At 40.8% G+C, this 18,604-nt stretch overlaps 1 protein-coding gene across 2 annotated transcripts in view; it reads right to left on the bottom strand.

Annotated features, from left to right (window-relative positions):
* Positions 1-9,543: 9,543 nt before the first annotated feature.
* The window catches only part of LGI1 (leucine rich glioma inactivated 1), a 32,756-nt gene continuing 23,695 nt past the window's right edge, over positions 9,544-18,604 (bottom strand). For both annotated transcript variants that reach the window (XM_006211022.4, XM_015245057.3), the window contains 4 exons: positions 16,444-16,515; positions 13,731-13,900; positions 13,292-13,456; positions 9,544-10,736 (listed from right to left, as the gene is read on the bottom strand). In XM_006211022.4, coding sequence (XP_006211084.1) covers positions 9,901-10,736; positions 13,292-13,456; positions 13,731-13,900; positions 16,444-16,515 — 1,243 coding nt within the window. In that variant the 3' untranslated portion in view covers positions 9,544-9,900. The remainder of the gene's footprint in view (positions 10,737-13,291; positions 13,457-13,730; positions 13,901-16,443; positions 16,516-18,604) is intronic.

Raw genomic sequence — 18,604 nt, 5'->3', positions numbered from 1 at the left:
CAGGGGCAGGCTGCTTCTGCTGCCCTCTGCTGGACACATTGGGCTTGTTTCGCCTGTTAATCACTAGGTCACATCACCCTCCCTCAAAAGGCTGCAATTCTTACCCTCCAACTCGCCTTCCTCAGCTGTCCTTGGCAGGTACCAAGCCCTTTTATTATTAAGGAGCATGGCATGAAGCCATGTTGCTGCTTCCAGGTAGAGTTTATCTAACATGCCTGGGTGAATGATTCTGGCACCCATCATAATGGATAATGGGTTATTTCTGGGAAGGGCCCTGAAATATAATCAGAAAATGTCTGAGCTCATCAACTGTGCCCTGCCTCTCATTCGATTTGTTGTCAGACAGTGATATCTCTCGACCTTGCCTCCACATTTTGTGATAAGTCTCATTTGGGGGCCTCTAAACACAAAGCCACTCACTAGAGCATGCTAATAATTGTTATTGTTATGATTCATCTTCTGTAGCATCCTTGAAGTGGTGGCTGAGCTTTGCAGAAATTTCAAATATCAGCATCAGGTTGACCCTTTAAATAGAAAGCAAAGGGGAAAAGATTTGGAAAGATGCTGATGGAGGTAAAACTGGGTATCCTGGAGATAAAGCAGACTAGGTTTAGATACCCCAATGTACTGGGTGATCAGGGATCAGCAATACAGGTCAAATTTTACTTTATAATGTAGACTTCTTCAGAGTCTTGGGCTGGCCCCTCTGACCCTTCCCAGCACACTAATGCAGGTCAGCAGCACAGTATCTGGGATGTGCTTCTGGGAGGATCCACCTACCACGTAGCCTTTTCTGTTTGCCACGGAAGGGCGTTTTAGCAGATAGGTGTATTTAAAAGTGGCCTGCACTCTGCGCCCACACCAGGGTAAATACTGTAAGCACGAACATCTGACTCATATCATTGATGATTACAGGGCATACTGGCCTTAGATTAAGAAGACAAGAAAGCAAAATCCTCATTAAACTAACAGTGACATCGCTAAGAGGTGGCTGGAGTCCCCTTCAATCTCCATTTTGGGGAAAACTTTCCTTTAAAAAAGTTATCCAAGTATTATATGAAAGTAATTTTTTTTCATTTTCATATTCCTCTTCATTAAAGGTCAATACCAGATATTGAATACAGTTCCCTGTGCTGTACAGAAGAAATTTGTTTTTTTAATCTACTTTTATAAATAGTTGCCAACATTTGCAAATCTCAAACTGCCAGATTTATCCCTTTCCACGCCCTTTCCCCCAATAACCATAAGATTATTTACTATGTCTGCAGATCTGTTTCTGTTTTGTAGATGAGTTCATTAGTGTTCTCTTTTTTTCTTTTCTTTTTTTTTTAAGATTCCACATATGAGTGATATTTTATGGTATTTTTCTTTCTCTTTCTGGCTTACTTCACTTGGAATGATGATCTCTAGGTCCATCTGTGTTGCTGCAAATGGCATTATTTTATTCCTTTTTATGGCTGAGTAGTATTCCATTGTATAAATATACCACTTCTTCTTTATCTAGACATCTGTCAATGGACATTTAGGTTGTTTCCATGTCTTGGCTATTGTAAATAATGCTGCTATGAATATTGGGGTGCATGCATATTTTTGAATTAGAGTTCCTTCTGGATATATGCCTAGAAGTGGGATTGCTAGATCATATGGTAAGTCTATTTTTAGTCTTTTGAGAAATCTCCATACTGTTTTCCATAATGACTGCACCAAACTACATTCCCACCAACAGTGTAGGAGGGGTCTCTTTTCTCCACACCCTCTCCAGCATTTATCGTTTGTGGACTTTTGAATGATGGCCATTCTGACTGGTGTGAGGTGCTACCTCATTGTAGTTTTGATGTGCATTTCTCTGATAATTAGCAATACTGAGCATTTTTTCATGTACCTATTGGCTATTTGTATGTCTTCATTGGAGAATTGTTTGTTTAGGTCTTCTGCCCATTTTTGGATTGGGTTGTTTTTGTTATTGTTGCTATTTAGTTGTACAAGCTGTTTATATATTCTGGAAATTAAACCTTTGTCAGTCGCATCATTTGCAAATATTTTCTCCCATTCTGTAGGTTGTCGTTTTGTTTTGCTTATGGTTTCCTTTGCTGTGGAAAAGCTTTATAAGTTTAATTAGGTCCCATTTGTTTATTTTTTATCTTATTTTTATTGCTTGTGTAGACTGCCCTAGGAGAACATTGCTAAGATTTATGTAGAGAATGTTTTGCCTATGTTTTCTTCCAGGAGGTTTATTGTGGCTTATATGAAAATAGTTTTTAAAAATCAAATAAAAAATCAAATTAAAACTTTTTAATGAAAACAATGGTAGCAGCCAGTGCATGCTTTGTCACAGCTCTTTTCCCCTCTGATAAATTTACATAGGAATGTCTCATATAGTGGCTATTCCATCAATTTTTGCATCAGTATATGAAGATTATGGTGACTTGAAACAGTGCTCTCAGTTGCATGAATAAAAAAGTAGGCTTTATTATTTTAAGCCAGTAATATTTGAGCTCTACCAAGGGGTTGCCATATACCCCAGACTATCCTGACTGATAAAATTGATGCAATTTAGTTGTCAATCACTAGGGCTCTGATTTCAGACAAACCTAGATTTTTTAAAAACGAAGTATGGTTAATTTACAATATTGTGTTAGTTTCAAGTATATATAGCATACTGATTCAGTATTTTTGCATTATACATTATTACAAGATAATGGCTATAATTCCCTGTGCTATATAGTACATCATTGTTACTTATCTATTTTATACATAGTAGTTTGTATCTCTCAATCCCATACCCCTCATTTTCCCCTCCTCCCTCTCCCCTTTGGTAAACACAAGTTTATTTTCTGTATCTGTGAAAGACAGACCTGGATTTGAATCCTAGCTCTGCTATTTACTAGCTACATGCCTTAGGCAGACTTCTGAACCTCTCTGAACTTCAGTCCCTTCTCTAGAATATAGTGATAGTAGGAGTATTGTTGCAAGGTTTGAATGACTTAAATACGCGTAAAACATTCAGCATGTGTCCTGCACATAGTAAGTGCTCAATAGGTGGGAGCTATTATTATTGCCTTCAGTGATTAACCTTGTTTTTAGCCTATTTAACATAAGTTCACAGGCAATACCCATACAGGAGGAATGTGTGTGAGCCAGCACAGTTATTGTGCTAGATGGAATATTGCCTTATAGGAGATACAGAAAGGAGTACGTTCTTGAAGCTTTGTGGTGAAAATAAGTGCACATATGACCATTTTGTGATAGTGGAGAGGAAGGGGCCTTTATGTTTGGTTTTAAAAATAGCATCTCTGCTTTTTCACACTCCATTCAGAGAACAAGCCCTCTTTACTAAACCTTGATGAATTCTGTGCTAAAAATACTCCATTCCCATTTGGCTCAGTGAAATGTCATATCCATTAAACACGAACATACCAAATGCTGCTTGCAGATCCTCAACCCAGCAAATCCAGATCAACAGGAAACTGTGATCATCCTCAGCTTGTTCATACTGTACATCTCAACAGATTATTCTAAAGGAGTATCTAAGGCTTAATTGTTATCTTAGGGCTATTTTAAATTATAAAAATAAAGAACTCATATACTCCAATTAACTCATCTTTTAAAAAAGGAAATTGTGGCCCAGAGAATGAAAATGACTCCTGAAGGTCACAAAACAATAAAGGTGATGACACTGGGCCAAGATCTCTAAACTTCCAAGCTAATTTTTTTCCCATTATAACAGAGAGTTACAGAATCTTCAGAGCTGGAAGGACCTTTAGGATGACCAGATCCAGTTCCAATAAGTTAGAGAAATTGAAGCTGAAAGAAACTTAAATGTCTTACCCAGGGTAATATTTAAGGCCAGCATGTTCCAGAGTTTTTAAAGGCCAACTATTGTGACCATAGGTTTAGGACTCTTGACAAGCCACTGATCAGCCCAATGTGATTATTTAGAGCAGGGCCCCCAATCCCAGTTAGTGGGGACTGGTAATGGCTATCAACTCAGAATCACCTTAGGGATGTTTAGAAATAAAAATTCCTGGGTCCCATTCTTTGAAGATTTAGTGTCAGTGAATTTGAGGTGAAGGTCTCAGAATCTGTATAGTTAATTGGCTTTCTGGGTGATTCTGGGGGACACTCCAATTGGGGAACCATTATTAACAGAAGTCAGTGCTGTATGTTCTGCTCTCTGCCAAGACTGGCCCATGATAACTTCCAACTGATAAATGACTAGATACCTGTGGGAAAGCTTAGACAGAGAAAGTCCTGGACCACCAAGGAACTTCTAAGATTTTCATCTGCAAAGCCAACCTCAAGGTGATTCAAGCAAGGAGATGGCTTCCCTTGCCAGATGGGGATTGATCTGAAATGGAAGCATATCCAGGAGAACAGAAGGTGATCGAGGAACACTTGGTCTCATCCCCCAAGCATGCATGGCCACTGGATCAGAATTGGCAGCTTAACTTCACTTGGGAAAACACCATTTTGAAACAAAGGGTATCAGCTTAAATATTTTAAAACAGAGTATTTAAGAGAACACCATTTAAAATGTATAGAGAAATTGTAACAATGAATCACCACGAATAATAGACAAAGATGGGAGCATATATTTTGTCAAGTTTCGCAAAATAAGAAGGGCTCCCTGAAACCTCTTAGTGAAGGGATTCTAGACACATCTGAGGGTGTGGCCTCTCCTCTGGAAACTCCGTATCTCTATGTAGAGGTTCTCAGTAGAGGGCACACCTCCTGCTGATGACTTTTGTTGTTTTGCCTGTCCGGCATCCTTTCCTTCTTTCTAATAGCACTTTAATTTTACTTTAGGGAAGCACCCTTACTTCACTCTCATTCCCTGTGGTTCTCACCTGTGGATTCTAGGGTGGCACGTGACCCAAGCTTGGCCAATCTGGGCACTCTGTCTTTAGCTGAAGCCATTACTTCAGGCATGGGCACTGGGCCAATGAACACCAGCCCCCACTTTTGCTAGAACTACTGAGAAAGAGGTCTTGCTAAAGGGCACGCCTAAACTGGCAAGACACAGTGTTGGAGCTGCTGGTGGGAGTCTCTCCACCATGAAAGGACTGACTTAGGAAGAAGTCAACATAGAGGAAAATAGGGCCAAGAGTCAGGGAAAGACAGATTTATGAAAATAGCATCTGAATATCTGGTCCAGGTATTTCTGAAGCTAGATGCATTTTTATGTTTAAACTAGTTCAGTTGGATTTCAGCAACTGACAACCAAAAGAATCCTAACCACTGTACCTCCTCAGGGATCAGAACTTGGGGTGAATAAATGGTCATGTGTATTTGGAAATATCCCCGTGAATAATTCTGATACACCCAGTGAGAGCAGACAGGGTTTGGAGACAGGAAGAGGGCGTATGCTTTTCCTCACTGGACCACGAGTAGTGGAGAATGACTTCACGCTAACTGAGGAAACTTGGCCAAAGTCACATAGACTCAATATAATAAACCCCTCTTGAACTTGATTCTGTCTTCCTTCAGAAAAAACAAACAAACAACATAATACACTTAAAAAATAATGACACAAATCAATTAATATGACTGCTGACAGAGACGTGGGAGAATTGCTTCATTTTATCATTCAGGGATATCTGGCTTTTTATGAGCACAAAAGCCAGACAGAAATTTGAAGAGCTATTTTTTACACAACATTCTCTCTGCATGTAAGTGCTTAGGTGGACAGGGACTGGCAGTTGTGTGGAAGATAGGTGGGTGGTTGAAGTGGATGCTTTAGTGGAAGGAGAAGCTGGGCCAAATTTGAACTTCACCTTCAGGACTTTGTAGGGCCATTGTAGGTCTTCCTTGTCCTGGATTGCTTTTATTAGAACCGCCTCACAGTTCAGCTGCTCTCTTTGCCAGATTCTAATTCCTTCTCCTCTGCAGGTCTTGATCTCAAAGGTGCTACCTAATAAATGTACTTCCACTTCTAAGAGTCTGGTTCTCAGGTGACCCAACCTGGGACACCATGCCTCCCAGTCATCTTCCCACTCTCCCTCCTCCCCTCCTTTTTACTCTCCCTTTTCCCCTCCCTCTTGGTCCCTTTTCTTACCCCTTGTCTCTCTTCTTCCCTCCCTCTCTTTTCTCTCCCTCCCTCTCCCCTTCAGACTATGTATTTCTTTTGGAGTTTCTGCTTCACTGTCTTTTGGACCAGGCTTCTCTGCTCTCCTGGTACGTGGACCATCATGGCTGCTCCAGAATGCAGCAGCACCTCAGCCACCATCGCTGTAGCGTATGCTTCAGTTGCCCACCCTGATGCCCTTTGCTGGGTTGGTGCATCCATCCTGCAGCATGGGTGTTGAATAATGACAGCTCATGTTGGTACCCTTCTCTGGAGGATTGCCCTTAGCCATCTGGAACCTTCTCAGCTGGAGATACCTGAGAGGTTATGCTCTTTAGTCAATGACTGATCAGATGAGGCATACAAGTGTTCACCACCCTTGCTGCAAGCAGGACACACTCTGTGGTACGATTCGTGCCCTAGAGTTCCCCATGGGGTCAGGCCAAAGTTGGACTTCTCCTGAAAGGATATCTTTGCAAGCATTTTCCCCTACTCTATGCTGCTCTCTCTCCCTTACCTGAGGGCACTCTTTCAGTAATTCCCACTGCTTTGAGGCAACCTGATTTAGGATCATCACCTTACAAGTATGGTGACTCTGAATAATTGGCCCAGCCTCTGCTGTCCTGATCCCAAATATCCAGGAGGGAGAATGGATTGGCTCAGGCTGAGCCCAGCGCAGCTTCTGGGTTGAACACGTGGAATGGGGGTTCACTTCAGGTCTAATCATTTATAGCTCGAAAGGAGGCTGAGTGGCATAGTATAGAGTAGATGCGGGGTACAGGGAGAGAGGGCAACCCTCAGAAAAGGCTGGTCAGTTCCTGCAAAAGTGGACCCTATCGTTATGTCCTCTTTTCCAGCCTTTCTTGAATTTACTTTCTTGGTCAGCCTCCTCACTCCTCACCTCTCTCCCCATCTGCAATCCCAGGTTCCAGCTGGAGGGTGAGATTTTGAAAGGTAGCACCACGTAATGGAGAAAGGACTGGGCTGAGTGTCAGAAAGCTTGGATTGTAGCCCCCGTCATCCAACTCACTTCACATCTCTTGAGTCTCAGGTTCAAAGTAAATTAGACAGTTGGTTTGTTAACTTAAATATTCAATGCCTGTATGAAAACAGGGCAGAATCTAGACCCATAATCTCTGCATCCCTGGAGTCAGCAGACTGCCTAGCCGGCACAGAGTAGGAACACTGTTAACCTATTGAAAACAGGCGACATCCTTTAAAAATGAAGTAACGGTGAATTACATTAAGGCAATAAGTTAGAACATGGCCCCAAAGCATGTAATATTCTGGGCGTGGAGCCCATTAGCACTTGGTGAGTGCTAATGTGTGCTAGTTCTGTGTTAAGCACTTTGTGTATTGTTCTGATCACTGCGTCGGTGTAACAAATCACCCCAAAACTTGGCCTTTTAAGACAATCATTTTATTGTGCTCATAGGTTCTATGGGTCAGGAATTTGGACAGGGCATATAGGGATGGCTTGTCTCTGCTCCACAGTGTTCGGAGCCTCAGTTGGGAAGATTGATGGCTGGTGGTGGCTTGACTGCTGAGGGCTGGAGTCACCTGGAGGCATCTTCACACACAGGACTGGTGGTTGATGTGGCTGTTGGCTGGGACCTCAGCTCAGGCTGTTGATCCAAGTTTGGGCTTCCTCTGAGTGGTGACCTCAGGCTGGTAGGACTTTCTGTGTAGCAGCTCAGGCCTCCAAAAGTGATTGTCCCAGTTTCACAAGGCAGAAGCTTCATCGTGTTTATGACTTAGCCTCAAAAGTCAAACTGCATCATTTCCACCACATTCTATTGTGATTACAAGCCCGTCCAGATTGAAGGCTGAGAAATTAAGTGCTTTCTCTTGATGGGGTGAGGACAGGTTCTCATAGAGCACGTAGTGTGGGAGATATTGTGGCCATATTTGGAAAATTCAATCCACCAAAGGTGCATTGTCTCATTTAATCCTTCTACTGTCCTTTCCAGATGAAGAGACTGAGGCTCAGAGAGGTTATGTAATTTGCCTGTGGACAAAGCCAGTACATGGTAGGGCTGGACTTAAATGCAGTCTCTACCAAGCAGGTGTTCTCCATCACATATATGCTACTTATAGGAAAAGGGAACAAAGAAAGTCAGACATTCAAAGGCCAGTTCTCCCCACATGCAGGACCATGAGTGGCCAAGTAGTCTTCTTGTCCCCCATAATCCTGATGTAGGAGTTAATACCTTCCCCATGTGGTAAAGGAATCTGGTTCCTCTGCATAGCTCCCCAAGGTGTTGCTTCCCAGAGACCATGAAGCTATTGGGTGTACCTTGGATGCCTCAGGTTTGCCAGACATGTGCTGCTAGCTGGGTTGCTGTCTGTCCCACCTGCCCCCACCCTGTCGTGATTTGGCAAGAGTGTCTGTGGAGCAACGAGCTGGAGGAAGCTCTAATCCCCTCCTTGAAGGCAGCACACAGAACCAAATCGGGCAAGAATATCTTCTCTACCATGATCCCCTTTTGAAATCACATCTTCCCTTTAAGTTCAAACAAGGACCACTTCTTCCAGGAAGTCATCTTTGATACTCCCATGATACTTAAAGTAGGAATGTTCAGGTGATATTTGGCACTCACTGCTTACACTGTCATTTTTTGTGTCCAGTCCCCCCTATTAGACTTCTAAGGCCCCACAGGTCAAGGACCATGCCCTATTCTTCCTTAGTTTTCCTCCCCAAATCAGAGGAACGATACCTCGTTCTTAACAGGTACTCAATAAATAGGACTGATTAGATAATGGACCTCATGAAGTTTATTATTAAGTTTGTAACAGGAGGACACATACGCATCTTCAAAAGCAGTTTTTGAGAGCCTGCTCCATCACAGGCATTGCGCTAAGTGCTAACTACCATGTGATCCAGGGTCAGAGATTTAGGAAACCAGATGTGAGCCCGCTGGGCACTCAGCAGCATGTCAGTAACATGTCAGAACTGCTATCTAGAAGTGAAGCATCCTTGATCAGAGAACAGGCCTTCATCTCAGATACATTTGAGGCAAGTGCTTTAAGGTTACAATTTCTATCAGCTTTCAGAGAATTCTAGAGTCAGACATTTAGAAAGTCCCTGAATAGGGTTTTTAAAATCCAAAATCTTGACTTTAGCTTCTTCTACAAGTTGTCTGAATGAAGTTTTCAGCTGGAGCTATCAGATAGGAAAGGATGGGCTTAACTGTTCTTTATTTTAAATTAGCCTTTTTGTAATAGGCAAATTTCTCTTCCCTTCTTTTAATCTGTCACCAGTTCACCTCAAAGTGTTCCTAAAAGCCATGCCCTTTGAATGTTCAAAATCAGCTGATCAACCTATTAATAAGTGATGGGTAATCAATATCAGTGTTCATCTTCACTCATTATTCACACCACACATTCTTGATCCAAATACAACCCTATTATATAAAACTATTTCCTCAACATATCATCACCAAGAATAAAATAACTCCTGTAAATAATTACCTTTGGGATATGAAAGAAAATGTAAACATTTTATTTGGCAGTTGTTTCTGAACACATGAATAAATAAATGGAAAAGTACATATTAATATTTCTTTTTTGGAGTAACAGATACCATTAAACACTTATTTACACATCTTTACTGCAAAGAACAGTTACACAATTCAATTTTGTCTTATAAAAGGTAACTTCCCACACCACTGGACTGGACGGTTAAGGATGGAGATACTGGTAGTGCTTGGTTCTAGCAGTCTCAATGTTTGAAAGGCATTCCTTTGCAAGTGTGATAAGAAGAGTCATCATGCATTGAGTTCATCCGGATCATGTACTGTAGAAAGTTTCTGATGGCAGCCAGAGAATTTGGTGTGTCATGCGCTTAAGTCAACTATGACATGTTTGTAAATCTGTGTGTTTCCCTTAAAACTGGAAGCAAAAAGAAAATTGCGCTTATTAATGGACACGTGTGTGAATGATCTTGGTGCCTGAACATTTAATTCCTGAAATTTCACAAATTTGGCTTTCTCTGCATCCCAGTTATACACTTGAGTAAAGGAATAATCACTTCCGAGAATTGCATATTGATAGTTATTTATCTGAAGAGGCTGGAACACCATGGATCCTCGCGAAGGCATCCTTTGAATATCCTGAAATGAGGAGCCTCCCCATTTCATTACTTTAGAATCACCAATGAATCTTGTCAAGCAAATGTACACGTCACCTTTCACTGAGAAGTGCTTAACGGCATACACATCCTCCATGTTAGGGATGTCAGTTTGGTTAGTGAATAATTGTATTGCTTTGTTCCACTGATAAATTACAGGACGCTGGGAACTACTGGACAGGATTAAATGAGGCGTTCTGAGTGCCTGAGGTGTTCTGGCTATTTCTAAGTATTCCACATCAGTATCCCTGTACCACGCGTGTAAGGATTGATGGGAGTAGAATCCATTTCCATTCCATTTATAAATGGTAGTAAAACCAGCTTTTGAACTGTCAGCAACAACAAAGTACCAGTTGTTTTCAATCTTGAATGTTTCAATATCATTAGGTTTTCGGATTTTGAGAATTTCAATGTCCTGGATTTTTATGAATTTATTTGCAAAACTGTCTCGCTTATAGATGTGAGAGCCGCCAAACAGCTGGGCCACAATAACATAGAGCTGAGTTTCAATGACTATAGGCTTGCACACTACAGTGGACGTGCCTGGGAAAAGACAAAGGAGAGATTAGGTGGACAGCCATCCTCTTTTGGAGCACGTAAACCCACAGGCTGAGGCCATGCAACTGCCACCAAAATCAGCCCGGTTAATTAGGCAAGGCCAATTTCCAAGGTCCAATGGTAACAGGATCTTTCTGTGCCTTGTACCTCATGGCACCTTGTTACCAACAACTGAGTTGTCACGTCACATCCAACCTGCACTAGGTGTTCAGGGCACACGGCCGCAGCCTGAGTTTTCTCTCACTTCGTACGGAAGGAAAGCATTGCTTTCCCTAACACATAATGAGTTAATCATAGTAATTCCAGTGAGCATTGCCATTTATTGAGCACTTACTATGTGCTTTGCCAAATCATCTCATAAAACTTCTCAACAACCTTAAGGGCTAAATATTATCACCCTCCCTTTTTCAGTCTAGCAGAATGAAGCTCAACGAGGTTTGGTGCTGCTGGGAGGAGGCAGGGTTGAGATTCAAACCCAAGCCTACCAGCCTCTCTATGCTCTTAACTCAATCTGGCATGAGGAGTTAGCTGTTCCAGAGCTTCCAACTTGGATTAGGATTTCATGAAGTTCTAGAACCAACCCCATAAAGTCCTGAGTGGTGGCTGGGGCAGCCCAGCCTCGACTTGTTACTGGTTTGCTCTAGGTATGAACTGCTTCTTGCTCTAGAATAAACTGACTTTCCCCTGAGATAGGAAAGAGACACTACTTGTGATTTCTCGGAAGCTTTAGGTCACTGGTGGCAGAAGACAAGGAAGAGGCACCCATGAGAAAAGTGAAAGAGGGGTACCGGTTGTGGGTATTGCTCCTGAAAGTCACTTTGGGAAATCTTGGAAGACAATATGAGGGGGTCTGTCAGTGGCCTAGCTGGGCATCCTTTGGTAAGTGTTCAGCATTTACCAATAGATTCTGATCTCCTATAGGGAGGTTGGCTCTAGGAAGTGTAAAGAGAGCAGGGCAAATCTGACCCCATGTCTTTTCTGACAGCAGCTTTAAAGGCTCCAAGGCAGTGAGTTCTGCATTAACTCCTTCTATTAATTGGCTCTATCCACAGGCATTATCTTATTTGTGACCCTTTTCAGGGCTCAGCTGATTCTGTGACCTTGGGAAAATCATTTAACTTCTTTGGGTTTCAGCGTTCTCTTCTGTGCACTGAGGGTTGGCACTAGATCAGAGATGACCACTAGTTTTCAGCCAGGAAGCAGTATTGATTGACTGATTGATTGACTGCCTAGAGAACTGTGTTGAGGAAGATTCTGTTCTCTGCAAGGAAGAACACCATGATAGATTAGCAATGTCTGTCTGGGGTGAGGGAGGGGATAGTGACTGTCTGTGTAACATATATTTGTCATCCTAGACTAGATGATGCCCTATGAAAGTCTGCAAATATATGATTCATTTTTTCTTTCAAGTACTCATCTAAAGATTCATTCAAAGCAATTGACAGACTGTACACACATAAGAAGAGCCTGGTGTAGATTGCACAAAGCCCTGCTGCAATCCACTGGAAAACTGGTGGGGCTTAGGGAGAAGGGGGAACACAGCCTTCCCCCTGGAAAAGGAAAGAGGATTCTGGGAGGGCCGCAGTTTGTAGGAGATTCCTTCATCTGGGCACCTCTGTCTCCCAAACCTGTCTGGATCCTTTGAACGATGGGGCTAATAACCACCAACTAAATCCAAATTTAACCGTCCCAGCTTTGTCTAATGGGTGACCTTTTATGGGGATGTGCGAGTGCTCTTAGGAGCAGATTTAAAGGTATTTAGAAGCTAAAGGTGATATAAAGGTATTTCAGAGGTTATAATTTGTGATTTAAACATTTAAAAGTTGTTGAAATGAGAAGGAACTTAAGATATCACCTAAGTAAAAGTTTTCATGGGAAAAAAAAAAAGAAGATTTCCATGATAAAATTAAATGCAAAAAATACTAGAAAGTGGTTTGTTTCCTTATGGCAAGATGGCTCAGGGCCTCTAATATGTATTATGATGAATCTCTAAGAGGGAGATATGGTTCACAAGTTTATTGGACCACAAAACCCTTTATGTCACAAGGGATACATTTTGCAAAAGTAATGTTTTTGCAAAAAAGTTTGAGACTCATTGATCTAAAATAACTTTCTTTCTTATTTTGTAGTTAAGGAAAACAGGGGCCCAGTGAGGGTGAGTGGCTTGACCTCTTAGCTTGTAGCTGAACCTAGATTAGAACTCATAGTTCCTAATCCAATGCTTCTTCTTCGAAGAAAAACAACCCACCTTCTATTGCATATTTACTAAGCTAGGTCCTATGCTAAGTTTCTTAAATGTGTGATCTCATTATTTACTAATAACCCTGCAAGTTAGGTATTATTATTCCCATTTTACAAGTGAGGAAATTAAAGTTTAGGGAACAATCCCAGGTACTCAGTAAATTGTAGAATTGAGATTCAGATGACTCTGTCTAAAGCATTCCCCAATGTTACTCTTCTTTTCCTACTGGAAAAGATTCCTTTTCCCTTGGCCCAAGTAGCTTAACTTTCCACTCAAAATACGATCAGGCTTTTCTTACCTGTAATGTTATCATAATTCCGGAAGGTCTTTTCTACATGGTCCCATTCAAGGAAAATGCACTTTCCAGTAAAAGGCTGAGCGATGACTACATACTCATCATTCATATAAGAAAAAGTGTCTATGGACAGTGATTGATAAGGCAGGTCTTGAGACTTTGCAAATTCTGCAAAAATGGAAAATGATGATAAGTAACTGTGCTCATGCCTCATTCCTTGGCCAGATCTCAAATGTCCATAAGAAATACATTTATTCTAGAGAAACAGTGAAATGGCAATTATACTTTGCTTTTAAACATGAGAAATTTTAATGGTTCATAATATTGTTAAAGTTGAATTGTTCAGTTAGTTTTTAAGATATAAAAAATATCGGTTCTTGCATGTGCAAAAAAGTAGCCCTTATTTTAATTTTTTGAGGTGGAATGACTTGGAATACATTACCTGTAATGATGCAATCAAAATCCTTGGGGGAGAGACTATTGATTTTGCGCTTCTTGTATTCGGGGGGGCCTTCACAGTAGATGTCCTCAACAGTTGCATTGGTGTGGCCAAGCCATTCCACTAGCCACTTCAGTTTACAGTCGCAATTAAATGAATTACCTCTCAGGTCCCTGAAAGACAAACTTCAGCTGCTTTTGATATACAAGGATCCTTCCTTCACAGGCATGACTTTTACTTCAGCAATTAACATGGGCAGAATGGCCTCACCTAGCTTTATATCATGCCCCACATTCCACCTTGAACCTGACTGACCATTCTCTTTGGGCTCAGAGAATTAGCGCAGTGCACTCTTGTTGGCTCCTCCAGTCAATGGAAACTCATAATGGAACCTCATATGCTTTGGATTCAAACGTACCTCAGTCTAGAGCTGTGCTGCCCACAAAAATAAAATGTGAACCACATATATAATTTAAAGTTTCCTACAGACACATTAAAAAGTAAAAAGAAACAGGTGAATTTATTTTTATAGCTTATATTATGTAACCCAATATATAATTTTATCATTTTGACATGTAGTCAATATGAAAATTAGTAATCAGATATTTTACATTCTCTTTTTATACTAAGTCTTTGAAGTCTAAAATGTATTTTATACTTACAATATGTCTCAATTTGGATAATAACATTTCAGTAGAAATTCCTGATTTGTATTTAGATTTGATAAAATTTACAGTTGAAAAAAAAAAAAAGATTCATGTTGTTGTTCCCCAAGTTGTTCCAAACATCCTTAAAAGTTTTCCAATGGTTGAACAGAGAATCAGGTTTTAAATTTAAATTTAGTTTTTCACTTAATGTTTTAAAAATTAAGTAGGATTTAAAATTCAGTTCCTCAGTTACCCTAGGAACACATTTCAAGTGTTCTGTGACCACATGTGTGGCTATTATTATTGGAAAATGCAGGTCTAGAAGTCAGAATGTTGTGATTGTTGTACCATATTTAATTAAACTGAGTGAGCTATTTGCTTTTCTTCTTCCTCACAGACGTAATTAATCCTGATCCTATTCCATGGTCTACAAATTCAGTTTTAATAGGAAGTGACTTCGACACAGCCAAGTTAACGCAGACATACAATAGCTCATGTCCCTAATTAACTGTGCAGCATAGTTTAAATTTCCACATATGATCCCAACTAACCAAGTTCTGTTTATTTGCATTGTTTCTGTTCAGAAACTCTCTTTCCTAAAACCGTTCTTGGTCACAGAGAATTCCTAAAATAGGTATTGCCTCCTTTTCACAGAACACATGAATCATTTTTTAATGTTGAAGCATTTAAAAATGTGTTTTACAGGATACATTCAAGAAAACCAGCAAATCCACTTAGAAGGCAAGTTGGCATGAATCCTTGCACTCAGATAATTCTTGAATTGGGCATGTCAGCCAAAACCATTGTGGGATTCCCTGGAGAAATTGAGCCAATTTCAAGTGTTTTTTCTTTTGCTAGTGTGGGGTATTGGCTGACACAAGGTTGGTCCAGAGGGTCCCCAAATAAGCTGTATCCCCAATATCTACAATGATATCATCTAACTTCCAAGACATTCCCAGGACTGACCTCATATCCCAAGAATACTCTGACCCAGAATAAGGAGTGTCAACTTTTCTGGGCTATGGTGAACCAGAGTGGATAACTGTGGTCTGTCCGAGACTCTTTGGAAGTGTCCTGATTCTGACACTCTCTTGGCAATAAACCATCTTTCAGGAACTGGGGTAATAGGCATGGAGGAAGGGCTGGGGGAATACTACGAGGAACAAAGAAAGTTTTTCATTAGCTTACTGATTTGAAGTTAAATACTGGGTTTAGGAGAAAATAGTTGACTCAATTTTTTTGTTATCAGAGAAAAGTTGTTTTGAATATATATTCTATAGCAAAGTACCTGAATAATAAGAACTCTGTTTTCATATACCTTTTTGTTGGTTCCTGTATTCTACCTTATGACATTTAAATACTTTTCTAATGTCCTCGAAGGCACTTATTGAAGCTAAATTGCTTTTGAGAGGGTTAGACATATATTAGTTGCTTTGCTTACTGCAAAATAGACAAATTCCTTACAAAGATCTTTCACTCTGAGGCTTAAAAGTCAAAGTTTGAAAGCTCGTTTGTTTGAAAAAGGGTCAAAAGTAATTAAGTTCATTCCCTTCCTGGGGCTTAAGCCAAATTCCTGGGGATTAAGCCTAGAGTTTTTGTTCAGTCTAAGGAGAGAAAAGGCAAACTTCTTTCCTTCCCCCACTTCCTGCTCCATTTCTCTGTTGACTGACCAACCCATGAGTGTAACCTTTCATCTTTACTCTGTCAGTTTCCCAGACTTCTTTATGTTTTCCTTTGTAGCCCAATTTCCTGGACCTTATGTGAAAAAAAGGCATCTTGAAATTTCTATCTAGCCCTCCTCTCTCCCCCCTCTCCAAGTCCCTGTCATCACTTTCTCCCATACAGACACACACACACTTTATCAAAGGAAAGCTTGGGACTGTATTTTCAGAATATAGTGGTAGATACCATAGGAGACGCAAACATTAGTCCAACTAAATTTAAAATTTAAATTTAAAAATTCTCGTTTAATTTAAAGCCAATCAAACATTTTCATAATCAACACCAGGCTTCTTTGTTAACTACTGCAAGTTAATTAATGAATCAGTGATTTTTTTAGGTCCTCTTACACATTTGTTAAAGAATCCAGGCCTTTGAAAATATCTTTTGGGAGAGTCTGGAGATTGTTGTTTGCAAGGCTCCTGGAAAAAAAAAAAAAAAAGAGTGATGTAAACTGTAGTCATAAACTAAAGAAACGTATTTTATGATAAAGTTCAGTTGTAAGTCTCTTTTGTTCTTCCCAGACTACTAAATTACTTGTAGTACTTTTCTTTTTCCCCCTTCTAAGATTTGATTCAGATTCCTGCTATTGTATTTTCAATTCCTGGCCTCTTTGCTTCAACACCCACTCAGTAATTATGGCCCTTTATTATTATAGTATTAAACAAACAAACTAGCAACCCGCCCCACCCCAGCCCCCAAATACCAGTCACAAAATGATGCCTGGGCATCGGCCTTTCTGTTTAGCCCTGGACATGAGATTCACACTCTCAGATGTTCCATCTAGCGGACGTCTCCCAGTGATGACTAACTAAACTGGTTAGTGTCTGTCTCAGCGTGCTCTCTTCCTTCACACTCAGGCTGCGCTTCTCTTCCCTCTCCCCACAAATTGGCTCCACAGAGCAGCTCAACCTCTAACTGATGATACCAACAGCTCTCAAATTTGGGGGCCTGTCTAATGCATCCCGCCTCCAGCACATCTTCTCTCTTTCCAAAGTACACACCTCCTTTTTCTACCTTTTTTCCCTTTTAGCTCTATCCACTCCTCCTTAGAAGACAGCTTCCTCATGAATACCCATGCCTCCATCCGTCCTCTATCATCATCTCCTTTCCCTTTCTTCCAGTTCTCGCCCTATTGTCACAGGAACTGTTTTCCCCTTCTCTTTTACTTGTTCTTCCATGTCTCACTAGAATGATTCTAATCAAGGTTCATGAGTAGGAAACAGTCCTGAAAGTATCAAGGAAAGGGAAATATCCACACTGCAGAAATGTGTACATAACAAGGAGCAGACGCTGTATGCCAGGGAAGGGTACTAGGGACTGATCATTTTCTATTTTTAACCAGTATTATACATATACGTGTTACATACTTTTCTTAGAAGTGTTTTTAATTTTCACAAAAGCATTAAAAACGAAAACGAAAATGGGAACAAAAGAGCCTTTGCTGTGGGCCGCCAAAGCCCTTGAAAATTCTCTCAAATTCCATTCAAAACACTCTCAAAAGTCGTCTATGTTTTCCACCTCCTCTAATTAACATGAGATTTCTCAAGTGCAAGCATTCAGAAGACTTTTAAAACCTATTTTTAAGTTAATTATGTTGTTTTTCTGAGTTTTAGACATTCCCACTAGATTAGAAAACTTTTTTCAATGAACCTTGGAACGGAAGAAAGGGAACTGAATCAGAAGGTTCCATTCCCAATGACAGTCCATTTTGGGCCAGGGGCGCAGCTTTGGAGCCATTCTGAACTCAGTTTGAATCCTGACTGCGCTATTTACTGGCACTGTGACTTTGGCTGTCTATCTTCTCTGCGATTCAGCTTCTTCATTTTTAAGTGGAGGGAATACCTCATTTCATAAGATTGTTAGATAAAGTAAATGAGAGAACTCAGGATGGTAGCTGGCATCTGGACCACTCTCAATAAAGGGCAGCTGGGGGGGGGGGCAGGAAGGAGAAGAGCTTTTGTGTGGCCATGGCCCAAGAAACAGCATTTAGAAAACTGACCACATGAATGAACTGCTGTGACTGTCCACATAGATAGTATTAACAAAGTGCTGCTACTGAAGATTATTCAAGAGAACGTCTCCATAATTCATTTCACCCACTGGTGGTCCAATAGAGATTTCCTTTTATCTTGGACCAGACTGGAGTCACTCTCCAGTTAAGTGTCTCAGTTGATTTGCTGGCCCAACATGTCCTAAAGTCCTCATGGTAACTTCTCCAAAGTGGACGTCCCTACCCCAGAAACCAGCACAGAGTGCAACTGGCTAGGGGGTACGAGCTTGGAGGAGGCTGGATCACAGGACAGTGGGAGTGAGATGTTGAAAGAGTCAAGTCCTGAATTACTAGGGCCACTAGAGTTGCACAGAAAGAGCCACCATGCTTTCCTTGCTGCCCCACGTGGTTCTTTTAAGCAACTGGTGAATCTAAGAGTTCCTGCCCAAAGAATAGAATTCTAGGCCTCAACTACCCAAGGTGTTAAGAGGCGATGAGTTTGACCACAGGTTTTTCTA

Source organism: Vicugna pacos, chromosome 11 (genome assembly GCF_048564905.1).
Source record: "Vicugna pacos chromosome 11, VicPac4, whole genome shotgun sequence".
NCBI lineage: Eukaryota > Metazoa > Chordata > Mammalia > Artiodactyla > Camelidae > Vicugna > Vicugna pacos.
Note: the sequence above shows the minus strand (reverse complement) of the source record. Positions and strands in the feature narration are given on the sequence as shown.